A 19,516-nucleotide genomic window follows, 5' to 3' on the forward strand; every position below is an offset into this window, starting at 1 on the left:
AGTTTTATTCCCTGAAGATTTATTTTTGCTCAGAAATTATCCTTGGCTGGCGCAAGTGGGAGGAAGTTTACAGGATTACAACAGTCTCACAATTGTCCAGCAAATTAAAAACATTATAGCTGTTAATATCATGTTCACAGTAATAAACTTGAAAGAGGATATGAAGTTGCAAAGTATTAAAAGTACTTTTTGTTACAATGGTCAGCTCAGCTCGATAAAAGCTTCAGAATAGTTTCTAAATCAAAGCTGATCTCAAGGAGTGCAGTTCACATGGTGGGCCACACCTAGCCTTTCCACACAATTACATAGTGTGTGTTCAGACAGGTAACATCTAGAAGGCTGTAAAACTCTGGTAGATACAATTTCCAATCAGCACTTTCAAGAAGCTAATTACCAGAATCCACAGCCAAATGTTATTGGCTGTGCCCAACTTTCTTCCTTAAAGCATATCGCTGCTTCACTGCACAATATCCTTGCACCTCATGCTACAGCTCCAAAATATCTAGCTTACCACTCTATAACCTTCTTCGACAACCACGCTTATGTGAATATGTTCAATGCCTAAATAAGAGAAAAAAATGTTTAAATTAATTTTAAGATATTCAGATTTTGGTGGAAATGCATACTTCCGTTAAAAAAGGCAACATCATGGTACTTGGATATGACTGGATAATAAAACATGAAACTGTTAGAGGGTAACAAAATAAAATAACATTCAGGTACATGAATGAAGCCACTGTAGTTACAGTGAAATTACATAAAAGGATCACAACTCTCCCTTGGTGTTATGGTAAGTCAGAGGATAAATGGCCTTTTATACAATTACAGGGCACTATGCCATATGGTGCATAATGTGTCACTCTATTGTCAAGGTCAAGCAGCATTTAAGCTACAAAGTAAGCATATTATGAAATTAATTAGAGACCACCCCAGTTGGAGATGGAAGTTTGTAGATTGACAACTGCTTGTAAGTGCCCATCTCCAGGTCGGGTTGCAACTAACTGCCTTTATTTCTCTGTATCTTTTTAAATATAATTATTCATCATTAAGTTTCCTATCTCTTCATTTGCCATTTATTACTGTTTTATGAATGCAATGTTTGGGCCAATCAGGTGTAGACTTTGAACAAAACACTTCAAATGCGTGTCAAATTTTCTAGAAGTACAGCTTTTGTACGTAAATAAAGGAGACAATTTGACCCAGATTGCTTCCCAGCAGACAAGTGCATTTAATAATGTCATTTGCAGACCAGAGGCAAGAACATTCCCTGCCCCCTCAAGCAAATCTTCTGCCATGATTAACCAACCCACAAGCACCAAAGCCCCCCCAACCCAACTATCTCTCTCAGATCAATACAACCTGGTCCCCTCTATCTCCCAACTGCCAATCCACCCCCCTCACTAATCCCGCAATGTTCCCCTTCTTATTGCCGTTCCAACTATCCCCCGCCACCACCCTCATCAAACTGCAGAGGTGTTTCCCCATCACCCCCTCCTTTACGATGGTTGGTCCAACACCCTCTCAGCAACCTGTGGCGATCTCTCCTGGGTGCTTGAGATTGTCCCCGACTATGGTCTTCTAACGCTGACATTACAGCGCAGCAGTCAGCCAGCCTGTCAATCTGGCCAGTTGCTGGGACGGAAATGGAGTAAAAAATTGATAGCAAATTCAGCAAGATTTCCATATTCCCAGAAATTCTCTCCCAAACAGGTTCTTCCACTCTCTCCATGAATATTGGGGCCGGTGTGCAGAGAAAAGCCTGCACTCCATTGTACCTCATGGTGACACTGTCACACCTTGGTAAGTTCACCCTTGCATTTTTCCAAAAAAAAAAATCAACTTACATCTGTCCTCTGAAACAACCAGCAGGTGATTTTCAGAAAATGCCCTTGTACCTGCAGCAGGATGGATAAACTGTAAAAATAAACTTTGTTAAAAACAGACATTCTGAAACTTACAAGCAATATTTATTTCAAGAAGAAAGCCAACACATTTGGTTATTTATACAAGTTAGCTGCAGGGGCAGGCAAACATTGGCACAGAAGTGTAAAAGTAGAACGCTTCAAATGACATATTAAACAGGAACTTTAATAACAAATAGAGAACTATTTAACTCTTCACTTTAGCCTAAGTAGTGCCAAATAACTCTGGCAGACTCAGTTTTACAAACAATATTTTGAGAAACAAAACATTATTTCTGCTACTGCTAAAACAAATGTTTTATTACATTTGAAACCTCTAAATGCAATTACGACACAATTCGTACTAAGTTATACAAACACCATAATTCATCATCTATGTAGTTAGTTGAGGCTTTTCCTGAGGGACAAGAGGTTAAAAATCCTCTCCTCCATATCTTTAAACATGGGACCAACCAGAAAAGGACCCACTGAAATTTTAAAAATCCTCCAAGATTACTTTCTGGTAAGGATAATTAGGGGATGAAACGCTTTGACACGCTTCTCACGAGGGCCGGGAAATTCAACAAACTCCCCCCAAAAACATGCATGAGGATTGTGGTGCAGGATTAACCCGCAGCCATTGGGTTAATTTGATTTGATTCAGGCAGCATGCCAACTTTGTATGGCCAGCTCATTATCATGACTGTAACATCCACCTAGTGCTAACCACACTGCGGAGCAGCCGCACACCTCAGCAGCGGAGCAGCCGCACACCTCAGCAGCGGAGCAGCCGCACACCTCAGCAGCGGAGCAGCCGCACACCTCAGCAGCGGAGCAGCCGCACACCTCAGCAGCGGAGCAGCCGCACACCTCAGCAGCGGAGCAGCCGCACACCTCAGCAGCGGAGCAGCCGCACACCTCAGCAGCGGAGCAGCCGCACACCTCAGCAGCGGAGCAGCCGCACACCTCAGCAGCGGAGCAGCCGCACACCTCAGCAGCGGAGCAGCCGCACACCTCAGCAGCGGAGCAGCCGCACACCTCAGCAGCGGAGGAGCCGCACACCTCAGCAGCGGAGGAGCCGCACACCTCAGCAGCGGAGGAGCCGCACACCTCAGCAGCGGAGGAGCCGCACACCTCAGCAGCGGAGGAGCCGCACACCTCAGCAGCGGAGGAGCCGCACACCTCAGCAGCGGAGGAGCCGCACACCTCAGCAGCGGAGGAGCCGCACACCTCAGCAGCGGAGGAGCCGCACACCTCAGCAGCGGAGGAGCCGCACACCTCAGCAGCGGAGGAGCCGCACACCTCAGCAGCGGAGGAGCCGCACACCTCAGCAGCGGAGGAGCCGCACACCTCAGCAGCGGAGGAGCCGCACACCTCAGCAGCGGAGGAGCCGCACACCTCAGCAGCGGAGGAGCCGCACACATCAGCAGCGGAGGAGCCGCACACCTCAGCAGGGGAGGAGCCGCACACCTCAGCAGCGGAGGAGCCGCACACCTCAGCAGCGGAGGAGCCGCACACCTCAGCAGCGGAGGAGCCGCACACCTCAGCAGCGGAGGAGCCGCACACCTCAGCAGCGGAGGAGCCGCACACCTCAGCAGCGGAGGAGCCGCACACCTCAGCAGCGGAGGAGCCGCACACCTCAGCAGCGGAGGAGCCGCACACCTCAGCAGCGGAGGAGCCGCACACCTCAGCAGCGGAGGAGCCGCACACCTCAGCAGCGGAGGAGCCGCACACCTCAGCAGCGGAGGAGCCGCACACCTCAGCAGCGGAGGAGCCGCACACCTCAGCAGCGGAGGAGCCGCACACCTCAGCAGGAGGTCCAAAATTGTGTGGGAGGCGCATTGTGGCTTGAGCAGGTGCTGGAAGTCAATGTACAGCTGTTCGTGACCCGGAAAGGTATACCATGGGACAGGGACAGCTCCAAGATTTTCCAATCCTGCAATGGAGGCTTTGGTCAAGGAAAGAACTCTATCTGCCGGGGACCAAGAGGCTCTCCAGGAAAATTCTGAGCAGGCAGTGGGAACAGGTAGCCTTGACAGTCAATGCCCGGAGTTGTTAGTGGTGGCGGTGGGCCGCAAGCAGTTTAATTACCTCTTGCGATTGGGAAGGGTGAGTACTGTGTTGGCATGGGACACTTAGCACCGCAGTTCGCTTGCCCCCCACCTCCCTTCCACCGGACACACACACACCTCCCCACCAGCCCCCACACACCACCCCCACCACCAACAACAACAACTCCGGGCATTGACCCATGAGAAGGTGGTGGAGTGAGAACGTGATGCTGAGCTGCCTTCTAGATCCTCTGCATGTGGTGCAGGAACACCCGCAGTGCTGTCTGGGGGCGAGTTCCAAGATTTTGACCTAGCGACAGTGGAGGAGCAGCATAACATTTCCAAGTCAGGATGCTGAGTGACTTGGAGGGGAACTTCCAGGTGGCAGTGTTCCCATCTATCTGCTGCCTTTGTCCTTCTAGGTGGTAGTGCTCCTTGGTTTGGAAGGTCTTACAGTGTAAGTGGAAAATGTGATGGAGGCAGCTTCTGGGCAAGGGGGTCAGCCCTGGCTGCTTGGAATGAGTGTATGGTGGCTCCGGGGTCACGAATCGGATAAGCCCTGCGAGGTATTCCTCAGGTGGGGGTGGTCAGGCTGCAATGGCAATGCAGGTAAAGATGGACTAATCAATGTTCCTCTCTCCTTTCAGGAGAAGACAGCCCACAACAATGCAGAGCAGCTGTGGACTGGCGGAGGGCAGCCCCACCTTCTCACCATCACTAGATACAAGCAGGAGGCACTGGAGCTGGAGAGGTGCCATGTGCCCATGTCAACCAGCCATGGTGAGGTTGGGGTGCCACTGGGAGGTAAGAGTGCTGTGCACTGAGGTCACAATGTCTGTCAGTGCAAACATTCCACTATTGATTGTATATTGATTTCAGCATCCAACATGGGATGCCCATTGATAAAGGAAGGAGGAGCGCACCCTGATCCAGGTGCCAGGCATGCACCTTAACAGTGTAATGACTTCAACTAAACAAATGTCCTTGTTCTTCCTTTCAGCCTCACCACAGCACGCCCAGACTCAGGAGGTAGGGGGACTGCCGCTGAACTGAGGGCACAGAAGACATTAACGCACCAGTGTCACACCCTCTCAGCCAGGCAGGCACCAGCGCAGATATCAGCACCTCGGTGGTGATAAGATCATCGGCTAGTATCTCGGTGCACAGTGGTGAGGGCACTTCACACTCACTTGAGGTGCAGGCAGAGACAGAGTGCCCAGGGCACCAGTAGTCAGAGGAATGCTGGGGACCAGGAACATGCTCAGTCGGTGGCTGATGATCTGCCTCTGGAGGCTGCAGATACTGGAAGTCCAGCAGGGTGTGCAGGAGGATCTGGCAGAGATACATGAAGGAACGCGTGCCATGGTCTGCGTGATGGAGTCATCCATGCGGAGCATGGCAATGCAATGACCCTCATGGCCAAGCACAATGCCTCCTCCATGGAGAGAGTGGTGACTCTCATGGAGAGGTTCCTCCAGGATCTGAATCAAGGGATCCTGGGGGTGCGCTCGGACCTGCAAGCCCTCACATCAGCAATGACCTCAGGTGGTCACTGTCAGTGTCGGAGATGGATTGGGCACCCAGTATCCTAGCAAGGTGTCCATCCATCAATAGTGGAGCAGGGAGGTCCAAAGCGACCTCATGTTGGCGCACGAGCTGCCTGTCATCTCTGCGGGCTCCTCTCAGGGCGCTCCTGATGACGGCAGCAGCTCCTCCGCCCCTCTGCTACTAACTGTGACACATGAGGCTGCGGCTACTGGGGAGATGCCAGCCGTGCCACTGGCTGCTCTCGACCAGTCAGGGCCAGCACAGGCTCCACGGGCCAGAGGATGCCCACCAAGGTTATCAAGGCCAACAGGACAGCAGAGTGAGCAGGCTGCCTCCAATGCCAATGCCAGCAAGGGGGGAGCACCTAGGCGCAGCACCCAAAAGCATAAGCTAAATCACCTTAAGCACAACATGGGCTTATCCCTCATGGTTTTCTTTTGCCGCACTTTTAAGTTACTTTTAAGTTGGTGTGCTCTTCAATACCTTTTAATGTACTTTGATTTCTGTATGCAAGTTGCCAATCATTAAATGTTTTGGTTCTCAACAAGCCTCGTTAGTTCTGCAGGTGAAGGGGAACCCATGATGTTATGAGTGACTTGTTTGTCATTGAGCTTTATTGACAAGGCACATAGTTAATGTTGCTGACCAGGCAAATGTTGCTCTCAGGTATAGAGTATGGAGCCTGCAGCCCTGGCACGTGTTGGTGGTTCAACTTTGGTGGGCTAGCTGAAGGAGCATTGGATCAAAGCCTCCCAGGTGTCACTGCCTCCCTGGAGGTTGCCCGGGTCAGTATCTATCCCCTCAGGGTTCTCCTGAGCGTGCTCATCCTCACTACTGGACTCATCATTTGTAGCTAGAGCATCTGCTTCTACATTTCTTCCTCCACTGCGTCCCCTCTTTCCAGCGCCAGATTGTGGAGAGCGCAGAATGCAGCCACTATCAGTGACACACGATCTGGGGGGTATTGCAGTGCGACCCCTGAGAGGTCCAGTCATCGGAAGCGCATCTTGAGAACTGATGGTTCTCTCTACCACGGCCCTTGTGGAGCCGTGGCTCCTATTGTACCGCTGCTCAGCCTCTGTTCTTGGATGGCGGAGAGGCGTCATGAGCCACCTTTTGAGGTGTTAGCCCTAGTCACCCAGCAGCCATCCATCAAGCCAGCCTGGAACTGAAGAGTCCCGGCACCTGGGAGTATCTTGGGATGTATGAGTCATGGGAGCTGCCTGGGTACCTTGCACAGACTTGCAGAATTTGCATCCTACAGTCACACACTATCTGCACATTCATGGAGTGGAAGCCCTTCCTGTTGACGAAGGCACCGGGCTCACCTGCTGGCGCCTTGATGGCCACATGTGTGCAGTCTATTGCACCCTGGACGCGGGGGAACCCAGCAATTGCAGCAAAGCCTCTGGCTCGCTCTGCCTGGCTGGCCTCATCCGAGCGGGAGTGACTGAAAGTCAATGCACGCCTGAACAGAGCATCTGTCACCAGCTTAATACAGCTGTGGACAGCTGATTGGCAGATTCCACAAAGATCACCCACCGACCCCTGGAAAGAGCCGGAGGCATAGAAGTTGAGGGTAGCCGTGACCTTCAGCATCACTGGCATGGGGTCTCCACCCACACAGTCGGAGCTGATCTCAGGGCCGATCATCTGACAGATGGAGATCACTGTCTCCTTTGAGAGGCGGAGCCTTCTTCGGCACTGCACCTCAGACATATTGAGGTAACTGCATCGCCACCTGTAAACCCTGGCAGCAGGATAGTGGCGGCCCCTTCCACCTTGGACTTCCTGTTGGCCCCGCGCCCCTTGTGCCTGCGCCTCTCCTCCCACAGGTGGCTCCCCTGGAGGCCGAATATGGACTCCTGGCCTCCTCCCCCTTCGAGCCCGCTCTTCCTCCTCAGAGGAGGTGCCTCCAGCAGAGAGCACAATCCTCACTCCCAGGGTAAGGGAAGGCTGTCCAATACCTGGAAGACACCAAGTGTTATAATTCCTCCAGAGTTCTGAACTGAAGCCTGTTCTTTCTGTCAAAGCAGCTCTGATCAGAAATGAAGTTGTCCTGTTCACACAAGCAAGTAGCAGTAAGTAAAAAACTGAAGTTCTAACTACTCACATTAGGAAGCCCACTTATCCTGCCCATGGATGAGGTTTTTAAAAATATGGCCTACCCGCCTGTCCATTGCGCCCACGCGACGCACTGAAAATCGCACGGGCTGTGAAAAATCATCTTCAATTGCTGCCTCAAGGACCTTAACTGGCCCATTAACTAATGGCAGGCGCACCTTGGAACTCAGCACACCCACCTTCCAAAATATCGCAATGGTGCATGGTAATGTCAGGACGCACGCCCGACATCATCGCCTGCTATTTTACATGTCGGCATGTCGGGCCCGCCCCCACACGCCAACAGGAAAATTCCGCCCATGGATTCAATGTCGCAAGAAGTTCAATGACCTCAAGAGTGGTTAAGATCACGGACGTACGTCAAGTCCCACTAACTACATCACTAGCTTCAGATACTGCTCCATGTACCACAACCCCGTCCTCAACTACCCACAGTATCCACAAATAAGGAATCATACTCAACATTTGTAGCTTCACCAATGAAGCTAAGGTTTCACACACTTAGCACTATTACAAGTCTCACATCCAATCTCACAGCTTGCACACACTGCTAGCCATTCAACCATGACAGCCACATGACCCAAAAAGATTGCATCACATGCAAATACACTTCCCTCTCTCTTGAAGGACAAGGTGGTGGAGAACCAGAAGCAGCAGCTACTAACCAAAAGGACAGGCGCGATCTAGTCTTCCCCCAACCCCTTCCCCGACCCCTGTGAGGCCGTGGCAAGCAGTGAGGTTCAAGCCATCAAAGGTGATGGTATCCTCATAACTCACCCTCCTTCTCACATCCCATTTGCCCTTCATTCCACACTCTCTTCTGATTTACAAGCTGATGGTGTAAGCATGCAATTCTTACTTTCACAACCACACCCACACACCCTCATATGCCCCATCCGTGTGTCTTTCCCCTTTCAGATACCCAGGAACTTCACCTTGGCCAGGCAGTAGTGGAAGATCAATGCGGAAAAGCAGGAAGACAGAAAGGGCAAAGAAACACCGTCAAGCAACCTCACACTTGCAGCCACTAGCTCAGATACGACACAGTGCATTGTTTGGTGGATAGCTTAGAAGCGGGGCCTGCACATGGTGAGTCACCAGGCCTGACTGGCCTGTAGCCAGAGCAGAGCACAGGGGTAGCTCAGGTGCCAGCTCACCAGAGGGCAAGACCACACACAAGTTTTGAGTCCTTTTGCAACAGATGAGCACTTCAATGGGTCTGGCTACAGAACAAGGTTGATAGGTATTCATAATTAAACGATTGGTGCATTGACAGGCCTGCCAAAAAGCCTGTGTGCAAAGTCAAGCAGCATTGAGGACATATATGACACAGAAGTAGGCCATTTGGCCCATTGTGTCTGTGTCAGTCATAGCAGCCAATACCATTGGCACATCTGCAGACTTAACCATGATGCAGCATCCGATAGCCAGTGCCTCAGTTTCCATCACAGTACAAGCAGAAGCCATGTCAGGGTGCTGTAGAAAAGCTCAGATTTCAGTCAGGCAAGGTCAACTTGCTGCCGTGCAAGCTCAGACTGTTGCCATCATGGCTGTGGATGGTAGCATTCAAAGGAGCTTCTAGGGTGTCACAGCAGTCCAGCAATCCATGATCCAGTAGGTTACTAGGATCGCTAAGGTCCCACTCCATGGAAGTGGCCGTGGCTCTATGGAGCATGAACCTGTTGTTCTCTCCCAGAAAGACAGCATTTGCCTTCCCACCTCTGCCATTCTGCCAGTACCTTTACTGTTGCCTGTAATCCAGCCAGTCCAAATTGCTATCAGCAATACCGAAATGGTGCAGCCTTCAGCAGGACCTTCTACGCCCAGAGCTGTTCAAGGTCGTCGTCCAAGGACATCTGCAGTCTCCTCCACTGAAAGTTACAAGGCAGCTAGTGTATTGGAATTGGGCTCACGTTTATTGGTGTTGCAGTCAGATATGTTGTTCACAGACAGGCCAGCCGGAAATGAGCAGTCTAGGTTGCCTCTTCTTCATCCTCCTCCTCTGTTGCTCACCATAAAGTGGTGGTAAGGGCTGTACCTTCATGTCAGTGAGGTTGTGCAGCATGCAGCAGACCACTGTGAACATTCACACCCACTCTGCTGAGTACTATAGGGCTCTTCTGGAGCAGTGCAGGCAGTGAAAACATTACATCAGCACCAGTGGTCTCCTCTGCCACATGAACTGTGGCAGAATGGTTTTCAGGGTACGTATATGTGTGTGCATGGGTTGCATACTGGAATCATCAGCCATATGGTCAGCGGATAGCTCATCACTCAGCAGCCACTCTATGGTTTATCATGGTTGCTCAAATGCAGGTGGCACAGTGACTACCACAGAATAAAGGCACCATGACTGCTGCCTGGATACCCGGCAATGATCTGCAAGATTTGCTGTGCATTGTCCAGCTGGTGTATGACAATGAGGAAAGAATCCCTTTCAGTTGCAGTACATCCCTGAGTTGGCATGCAATGCTCAGAAGGACCTGCATGCAGCCAATGGCACCCAGAACCATGGAGAAGCCTACAATCCTCATGAGCTCCTGCTCTCTGGCAAGAAAGAATGAAATGTAATCAGCTCTCTTTGAATAGAAGTGTCATTGGTCCCCCTTACGCAACAGTGGACATCAAGTTGCAAATATCTCCAGCCTGGAAGGAGCCCAAGCATAAAAGTTCATTGCCACAGTCACCATCGCTGCCACTGACAATGTAGTTCTTGCCCTGCTCTGAGGTTGCACTTGTGGCTGCAGCAATTGGTATAATTCTGTGTGGACATTCTTACTGAAGTACAGACATCAGACACACACTTCCTCAATAAGGTTCACCATGAGCAGCAATGGCCTCTTGCAAAGAGCCCTTCTCACCATCTTCCTTCCTCTTCCAGCTGCTTGTCCTGCTCTGCATGCCCTCAATTATTCTCTCCCAATTATGCTGCACTCCTATCTGGGAGCAGCTGGTTTGTGCAGAAACCCTGAAGTCGGAAACAACTCTTTTGGCACCCACTTCATCACTCCCTGTAGACTTTAATAACTTTAAAGCACTCTTGAAAGCACCAAAGATCTGTACAATGTAGAAACAGCCAACAGAAATCAATGCAGGGGAGCTGATGGCATAGTGGTATTGTCAGTGGACTGGTATTCCAGAGACCCACGGTACTGCTCTGGGGACCTGGGTTTGAGAAATCTAGCATTAAAAGAAAAGTCTGATGATGACCATGAAACCATTGCCAATTGTCGTACAAACTCATCTGGTTCACTAATGTCCTTTAGGGAAGGAAATCTGCCATCCTTACCTGGTCTGGCTCCAGACATGTGACTCCAGACCCACAGCAATGCAGTCGACTCTTAAGGATAGGTGATAAATGCTGGCCCAGCCAGCGATGCCCATATCCCATGAACGATTAAAAATAGAAATCAGCAACTACTGGAAAGAAGTTGATGATCTCTTTAAAATAGCACCAGGTGGGGTGGGGGTTTGGGGATTCCTTCCTGTTGCTGAATGTGTGCTTTTCTAAGAGCAGCATTAGCTGCTGCGTTGAGCCCCAAAATGGCAGTGCTGGAATCCAAACAGCATCACGCGCTGATTCTATGATGAGCTGCGCTGCACACCTCCAGCAGACAATAACTGTACACACTAATGCCCCCACCAACATGGCACCTGGCACAACTCGCCCCAAAGGCAGAGTTTTACAGCCCCGTGCAGCAGGGGCGGGGCCGTAAAGTGCAGCGAGCCGTTCAAAACTCCATGGACTTCGGTGGGACTGTAAAATCCCGCTGGCGGGAGGCGCCGTAAAATTCCATCCCAAAAGTGCACTCTGACACTATTCCAGGCCTCTGGGACACACGTAGCCACTGTTACACATTTGGTTTTTGCCCCTTTGGTGTCAACACCTACCGTTCACAGTCAGTTACAGCAGAATAAAGCTGATTCTGTGCTACCACAAAAACTCCAATCTTTGAAGAGCATCTTTTACTTCAATAGTGCAAATTCAATTTCTTCACACCAGCCATCCTTACTGATTTCCCTAAAGGAGATTACCAATTTTGGTTAAATTATGAGCAGTCTGCTGCCCCACTCACCTTACCCACTGTAGTATGAAATCACAATGTTTTGCTCCCAATTCATCAGAGTTTTCCTATCTCAGTCGCAATATTTTGGGGTGCAACAAATGGCCTCAGTGACCCAGGTCAGTGACCCTGGGCTAGTGGGAGGAGAGGAACAAGGGAGATAAGGAATGAGTGAAGGTCCTACTACCAACTAATATTTACTGACACCTGCGAGAGAGAGCATGTGTATAGATATCAGACAAGGACTGGATTAGGTTTATTCAGTGACTAAGACCTCATGAAAGTTACCTCACTTGGGAAAAGCATCAAAGGGCTGCTGGTGCCCAGGGAACCATCTTGCGATGTGACTCAGGGCTTTCAGGAGCAAAGAGAAAGAATACTGGAAAAATAAAAAGTAGTTTTCATGTTTTCCTTGCTGTGCCCAAGGTTCATTTCCTGCTCCCAACCCCACTGACGGAGAAATTTCTAGCCACCAGCAGAAGACCCTACTACAGGTTGCACCAGGAAAAATACAGAGTATAAAATTGCCTATGAAATTGTTCAAGCTCTTTACATTCAAGCTGGATCAGAAAGCACTACCTCAGCTAATCTGCCAGTTTCTGGAATAATTCTTACTGGTGTCATTAGGAGCACTCATTAAAGTACTAACTTTATCTGCTAACTTAATTATTGTAGCTGTTACCCAGAAAAGGGGTTGTGCATATAAATAGCTGAGCACTACTGCTGAAATTCACTCGAGGAATCAGCCAGCAACCCCAAAAAACCCTTTGCAAATGTTGTGCAGGTCCACCACTGTAGAGAAGTGCGCTGAAGCCTCTCAGTTTGGTGTTCTCAGTTAGGTTGCTGTTGTTCTACACTCCCTTACATAGCTTGGACATAAGAGCTGCAGCTTTTGTGATGCGTTCGTTGATTTTAGCATCAATTGCAGACTGCTGGTGATTGTAGATACGTGATGCAATCAACAACCTCTAGCGTCAATGCTGATAGATGGCAGTATGGCAAGATCCTGAAACATGATATTTGTCTAACAAAAACAAAAATACCTGAAAAAATTCAGCATCTGCGGAGAGGAATACAGTGACGTTTCGAGTCCATATGACTCTTCATCAGAACTAAGGAAATAGAGAAATGAGGTGAAATATAAGCTGGTAGAGGGGGGTGGGACAGGTAGAACTGGATAGGGGGCCAGTGATTGGTGGAGGCAAAGAAGAGATTGCCAAAGATGTCATAGACAAAAGGACAAAGGGGTGTTGATGGTGGTGATATTATCTAAGGAGTGTGCTAATGGGGACATTAAGGGTAGCAAGCAGGACAAGCTAGTGGCAGATGGCCCTAGTGGGGGTGGGGTGGGGGGAAGAGATTGAAATGGGTTAAAAGGTGGAAATAAAACAATAGATCGAAATAAATGTAAAAATAGGTGGGAAAAGAAAAATGTTTTTTTTTATTATTAATATAAATTATTGGAAAAAGGGGGATCAGAAAGGGGGTGAGGATGGAGGAGAGAGTTCATGATCTGATATTGTTGAACTCAATATTAAGTCCGGAAGACTGTAAAGTGCCTAGTTGGAAGATGAAGTGCTGTTCCTCCAGTTTGCGTTGAGCTTCACTGGAACACTGCAGCAGGCCAAGGACAGACATGTGGGCATGAGAGCAGGGTGGTGTGTTGAAATGGCAAGGGACAGGAAGGTCTGGGTCATGCTTGCCGAAATATTTGTCTTCCTGATGCTGTTGGTCAAACCAAACACTTTACAGGCACTAGAGTGTCTGTCCAGAGTTTGCCGCTACAAGTGTTCTGCAGTATAAAATGTTAGTGCATTGTCAGTGCTGTTACAAATGTGTAATTATGATATTATAGATTTTAAGGACAACTGTTTTCAAAGCTTTAAATTGAGTTTAAAAGCTGTTTTCAAAATTGAGATATTGACAGATTTCTCGCTGCCTTTCTGTGTTTGTTCAGACCTTGCCAGGTTCTTATCTCCAGAACTGATCACAGAGTCATTAACACGTGAGACTCCTCCAGGGCTGCCCATGGAATCTTCTAAAGGTGCGGAGGCTGCTTGGCTTCTGAGAGAACAGGATATAGGAAGGGACTTCAAAGGACCTTAACATAATTTATTTCTTTATCTGGTAAAAGAATGGCTCATTTGAAATTAACAGCCATTTTACTTTGGTTGTGATAAAGACAGGCTGCAAAAGCCATGTGTGCAGAACTCCCAGGAAGAACTCAGAGACACCATCAGAGAGGGCTCTCAGCCAAAGGAGAACAAAGAGGGTGGTACCCAGAAATCAACTGTTGCTCTGCTGAAAAGAATCTAAACAATTTTCATGTAACCGCAGAACTCATGAGGAACAAGTAACCTTCTCTCTCTTCCAAAACTTGTTGCATCTACCTGAAAAGGGAAACACCGACTAATCAACTACAGAAGCCATCGTAGCTGCTGAATACAACTCTCCAACTCCAACCCTTTACTCCAGAACACTAACACTTCAACTGCAAACTATGGGCCTGCAACAATATCTTAAAGAACTGAACTGAATTTCATCTTTATCAGTACCTTTTATCCTAATTTGCATTTAATCTTTGCATGCATTTAGTTTGTAACTTTATTACTTTAAATTACAGCAGTGTTTTGTAATAAATGAACCTTTACCTTGTTTAAGACTAAAGCTTTGCTGCTGGTTATTTTTAAATTGAACCACTTGCAAATTAAAAAAGGGACACACACACAGCACACTTCGTTCAGGGACCACTTTGAGGAAATGCCTTTTTATCTGGTCAAGACAGTCCAGAGTGACTCTCTGATGAGGGCTTGCTGCACCTTCGTCTTGGATCGCAGATGAGCAAGGCTGAATATCTTTCCATCAGTTCTGGTATGTAAGTAGACACAATCTGTAAATGACCTGAATGCAGCAAAGAGAATATGTATGGTCTGTTCTGAAGGAGTTAGTTACACAATGCTCATGGTAGCAGCAAAGCTCAAGTAGTATCTGTCCATTCTTATTCATCTGTCCCAGGCCACAATGTCTGAGGAAGGAGGGCCATGCCTCATGGTTCGCACCCACTCTTGCATTGAAATCCCCCAGTAGGTAAAAATATTCTGTTTTAGGGATTCTGCTGAGAGCAATGTCAGGCTCCTCATAGAACTAATCTTTCACCTCTGTAGTGGAGCACAGCATTGGAGCATAGATAACCTCTCATAAGGTAAACTGGCCCAGTTTGAGTGGAGAGGTGGATGGAGAGAACACGTTCTGCTCTGAGCCATTTGTGGAATGCCCTTTCATTCAGCAAAGGCTACACCTTACACACGTTTCCTCAGAATTCTTCCCTTGCCAGGTGAAAACGTTATGTTTTCCTTTCAGTGATCCACTTTCAGCGAGCCTGGTCTCTTGTAGGGAAGCTGTGTTAATGATCAGCCTATCAAGTTCCATATCGATCAGAGTGTTATTGACCAGCTAAAAATCATCTGTCAGTCACATGCATGTGGTCCTGATGTTCCAGCTTGCCAATCGAAGAGCTGGCATCTTTCTTTCTTGTTTGTTTGCTTCATTTGTTTGTCTGGTGCGATGGATACCGTCCACTTATTGGAGCAAAGACTCTAAGCTCTAAGTACCAATTGAAGCAGATGGGCCAGGCCAGGTCAGCACCTCTTGCTAGTCCAGGCTGCCTGACTTGAGGCGAGCAGTGACTGACCAGTGAGACACAATGGTCCCTCCCACTGTCGGAGGCCCATAACACCTGCTCCCTACACCAGTCAAGTTGGCCTCATCACTCATAACTCCAGTCTCCTGTATTGTGTTAATGCCCTGCAGCAAAACTGAAGTGTCCTTTCCAGGGCACCAGCCTGGGCAAATTTTATGGAGACCCTGGGCTGCCCAAACATCAGGGTCCCCCTTTTAAGCTCTCCAGCTAAGTCAGAAGGAATGCAAAGCACAATGTTTGGCACCAGATTGATTGCAGGAGTTGCTGGAAAGATTACATAGTTGGACATCAGTCTGCCTTTGGACTTCACTCCAGATTTTTTGGCAGGGTTTACTCCAAGCCTTCCACCCTCTCAAGGTATCCACAAGGCGGTGGAGCTATTCGCCCATAGCTGGGAGTTTGGTTCACGAGTGCCAGGGTGTGTCCACATGCCAGTGAACCTGCACACTGCATGTCTGGGGCCAAACCTCCCAGGTTCCTCAGAGCCATGAGGGGTGCAGTTTCCATGTATCACAATGAGGAGGCACAGCTGAGGATTTGTCAATGGAGAAGCTGTGCTTGACAGGGAGAGACACATTTGGCTCTCTTTTTCACATTGCTGCTAGCTAGCAGTGTAGACTGAAAATGAGAAGCCAACTAGCACACTTAAGAGAAAAGCATGATAACTCTCTTAACCCACACACCAGATGCATCACATCAACCTTTTGGGACACAACATGTAGAACATGTATATAAAAACAAAAAGCTAAAAGCTACTGCGGATGCTGGAAATCCAAAACAAAAACAGAATTACCTGGAAAAACTTAGCAGGTCTGGCAGCATCGGTGGAGAAGAAATCAGTTAACGTTTCGAGTCCTCACGACCCTTCGGCAGAACTGAATATAGTTAGGAGAGGTGTGAAATATAAGCTGGTCTAAGGTGGGGGGGCAGGGGAGAGAGAAGTTGAGGGTGGGGTGATTGTGGGGATAAGCAAGCAGTGATAGGAGCAGATAATCAAAAGATGTCACAGACAAAAGGATCAAAGAGGTGTTGAAGGTGGTGATATTATCTAAGAAAAGTGCTAATTAAGAATGGATGGCAGGACACTCAAGGTACAGCTCTAGTGGGGAAGGGGTGGAAAGACTAACAAAGTTTTAGTTTTAGATTTAAAGATAATGGAAATAGATGGGAAAAGAAGAATCTATATAAATTATTGGAAAAAAAAAGGGGGGGAGGGGGGAGAGAAACGGGGTGGGGATGGGGGGAGGGGGAGTTTAAGATCTAAAGTTGTTGAATTCAATATTCAGCCCGGAAGGCTGTAAAGTACCTAGTCGGAAGATGAGGTGCTGTTCCTCCAGTTTGCGTTGGGCTTCACTGGAACAATGCAGCAAGCCAAGGACAGACATGTGGGCAAGAGAACAGGGTGGAGTGTTGAAATGGCAAGCGACAGGGAGGTTTGGGTCTTTCTTGCGGACAGACCACAGGTGTTCTGCAAAGCGGTCGCCCAGTTTGCGTTTGGTCTCTCCAATATAGAGGAGACCGCATTGGGAGCAACGAATGCAGTAGACTAAGTTAGGGGAAATGCAAGTGAAATGCTGCCTCACTTGAAAGGAGTGTTTGGGCCCTTGGACGGTGAGGAGAGAGGAAGTGAAGGGGCAGGTGTTGCAGCTTCTGCGTGGGCATGGGGAGGTGCCATAGGTGGGGGTTGAGGAGTAGGGGGTGATGGAGGAGTGGACCAGGGTGTCCCAGAGGGAACGATCCCTATGGAATGCCGCCAGGGGGGGTGAAGGGAAGATGTGTTTGGTGGTGGCATCATGCTGGAGTTGGCGGAAACGGCGGAGGATGATCCTTTGAATGCGGAGGCTGGTGGGGTGATAAGTGAGGACAAGGGGGACCCTATCATGTTTCTGGGAAGGAGGAGAAGGCGTGAGGGCGGATGCGCGGGATATGGGCCGGACACGGTTGAGGGCCCTGTCAACGACCGTGGGTGGGAAACCTCGGTTAAGGAAGAAGGAGGACATGTCAGAGGAGCTGTTTTTGAAGGTAGCATCATCAGAACACAAGCGACGGAGGCGAAGGAACTGAGAGAATGGGATGGAGTCCTTACAGGAAGCGGGGTGTGAGGAGCTGTAGTCGAGGTAGCTGTGAACATGTAACTCTTCTACATCTGACTTACACCCAAAATATTAATCACCACTCCTTCACTGGGTCAAAATCCTGGAGCTCCCTCCTAACCGGACTGTGGGTGTACCTATTGCACTAGAATGACAGCAGTTCCAAAGTGCCCTCGAGTGCAATTAGGGATGGGCAACAAATGCTGGCCTTGCCAGTGACGCTCAGATCCCATGAATGAATAAAAAAATTCCAGGCCTCTATGCAGAATTACACCTTTTATACCAAATGTGATAAAATTCTGAACAAAAATAAAAATAAAAATACCTGGAAAAACTCAGCAGGTCTGACAGCATCTGCGGAGAGGGATACAGTTAACGTTTCGAGTCCGTATGACTCTCCAACAGAACTAAGGAAAAATAGAAGAGAGGTGAAATATAAACTGGTTTAAGGGGGGGGGGGGGGGTGGGACAGGTAGAGCTGGATTGAGAGGCCAGTGATCCAGTGATAGGTGGAGATAGCCAAAAGATGTCATAGACAAAAGGACAAAGAGGTGTTGAAGCTGGTGATATTATCTAAGGAATGTGATAATAAAGGTACAGATAGCCTTAGTGGGGGTGGGGTGGGGGGAAGGGATTGAAATAGGCTAAAAGGCAAAGATAAAACAATGGATGGAAATACATTTAAAAATAATGGAAATAGGTGGGAAAAGAAAAATCTATATAAATTATTGGAAAAAAGGGGGATCGGAAAGTGGGTGGGGATAGAGGAGAGAGTTCATGATCTAAAATTGTTGAACTCAATATTCAGTCCACAAGGCTGTAAAGTGCCTAGTCGGAAGATGAGGTGCTGTTCCTCCAGTTTGCGTTGAGCTTCACTGAAACAATGCAGCAGGCCAAGGACGGACATGTGGGCATGAGAGCAGGGTGGAGTGTTGAAATGGTAAGTGACAGGGAGGTCTGGGTCATGCTTGCGGACAGACCGAAGGTGTTCTGTAAAGCGGTCACCCAGTCTGCGTTTGGTCTCTTCAATGTAGAGGAAACCGCATTGGGAGCAGCGAATGCAGTAGACTAAATTGAGGGAAGTGCAAGTGAAATGCTGCCTCACTTGAAAGGAGTGTTTGGGCCCTTGGACGGTGAGGAGAGGGGAAGTAAAGGGGCAAGTGTTGCACCTTCTGCGGTTGCATGGGAAGGTGCCGTGGGAGGGGGTTGAGGTGTAGGGGGTGATGGAGGAGTGGACCAGGGTGTCCCGGAGGGAACGATCCCTACGGAATGCCGCCAGGAGGGTGAAGGGAAGATGAGTTTGGTGGTGGCATCATGCTGGAGTTGGCGGAGGATGATCCTTTGAATGCGGAGGCTGGTGGGGTGATAAGTGAGGACAAGGGGGACCCTATCATGGTTCTGGGAGGGAGAGGAAGATGTGAGGGCGGATGCATGGGAGATGGGCCGGACACAGTTGAGGGCCCTGTCAACCACCGTGGGTGGAAAACCTCGGTTAAGCTTTTATCTTAGTGATAAAATTCTGGTTCTGTATCTGTAGAGATATCTCTACTCACCTCTCTATCTATCTCAATCTGGCACACTTACATCCAACCAGATGCCACAACAAGTGTATATATTAGCAGCATAAATCATGGTCAAATTTTAAATCCTAATGGCTTCATCTCAACAGGTCAAATGGAGGCTGTGCCCCCTCGTGGTGACACATGGAAACTGCATTCCTTACAGCCTAGGCTAAGCCTCCGAGGAACTCAGGAGGTTTGGCCCACAGGCATGCGGTAAGGTAGCTATAAAGGAGTTTTGCACGTAGAGCCTGTACCAGAATTAAAAGGACATCCTTATTTACTCAATGAAATTCAGATACAAATAAGAGCATGTTAAAACAGCCCGCCAAAACCCAAGGGAGGCCCCAGATGACAAGCTACCATCACTCAAAGCTAAACATCAAAATAAGCCTGCAATAAAAACGGTTAATACTGAAAGTACTCAGGTCAGGCAGCATCTGTGGAATGAAGCTACTTTGTCTTTCAATTTAAAG

General features: G+C 48.7%; 1 protein-coding gene across 1 annotated transcript in view; it reads right to left on the reverse strand.

The window, feature by feature from the left end:
- The window catches only part of gsap (gamma-secretase activating protein), a 126,321-nt gene that overhangs the window by 81,193 nt on the left and 25,612 nt on the right, over positions 1–19,516 (reverse strand). The window contains exons 7-8 of the mRNA XM_078553273.1: positions 1,845–1,914; positions 512–561 (exon numbers count right to left, since the gene is read on the reverse strand). Coding sequence (XP_078409399.1) covers positions 512–561; positions 1,845–1,914 — 120 coding nt within the window. The remainder of the gene's footprint in view (positions 1–511; positions 562–1,844; positions 1,915–19,516) is intronic.

Source organism: Cetorhinus maximus, chromosome 12 (assembly GCF_964194155.1).
Source record: "Cetorhinus maximus chromosome 12, sCetMax3.hap1.1, whole genome shotgun sequence".
Taxonomy (NCBI): domain Eukaryota; kingdom Metazoa; phylum Chordata; class Chondrichthyes; order Lamniformes; family Cetorhinidae; genus Cetorhinus; species Cetorhinus maximus.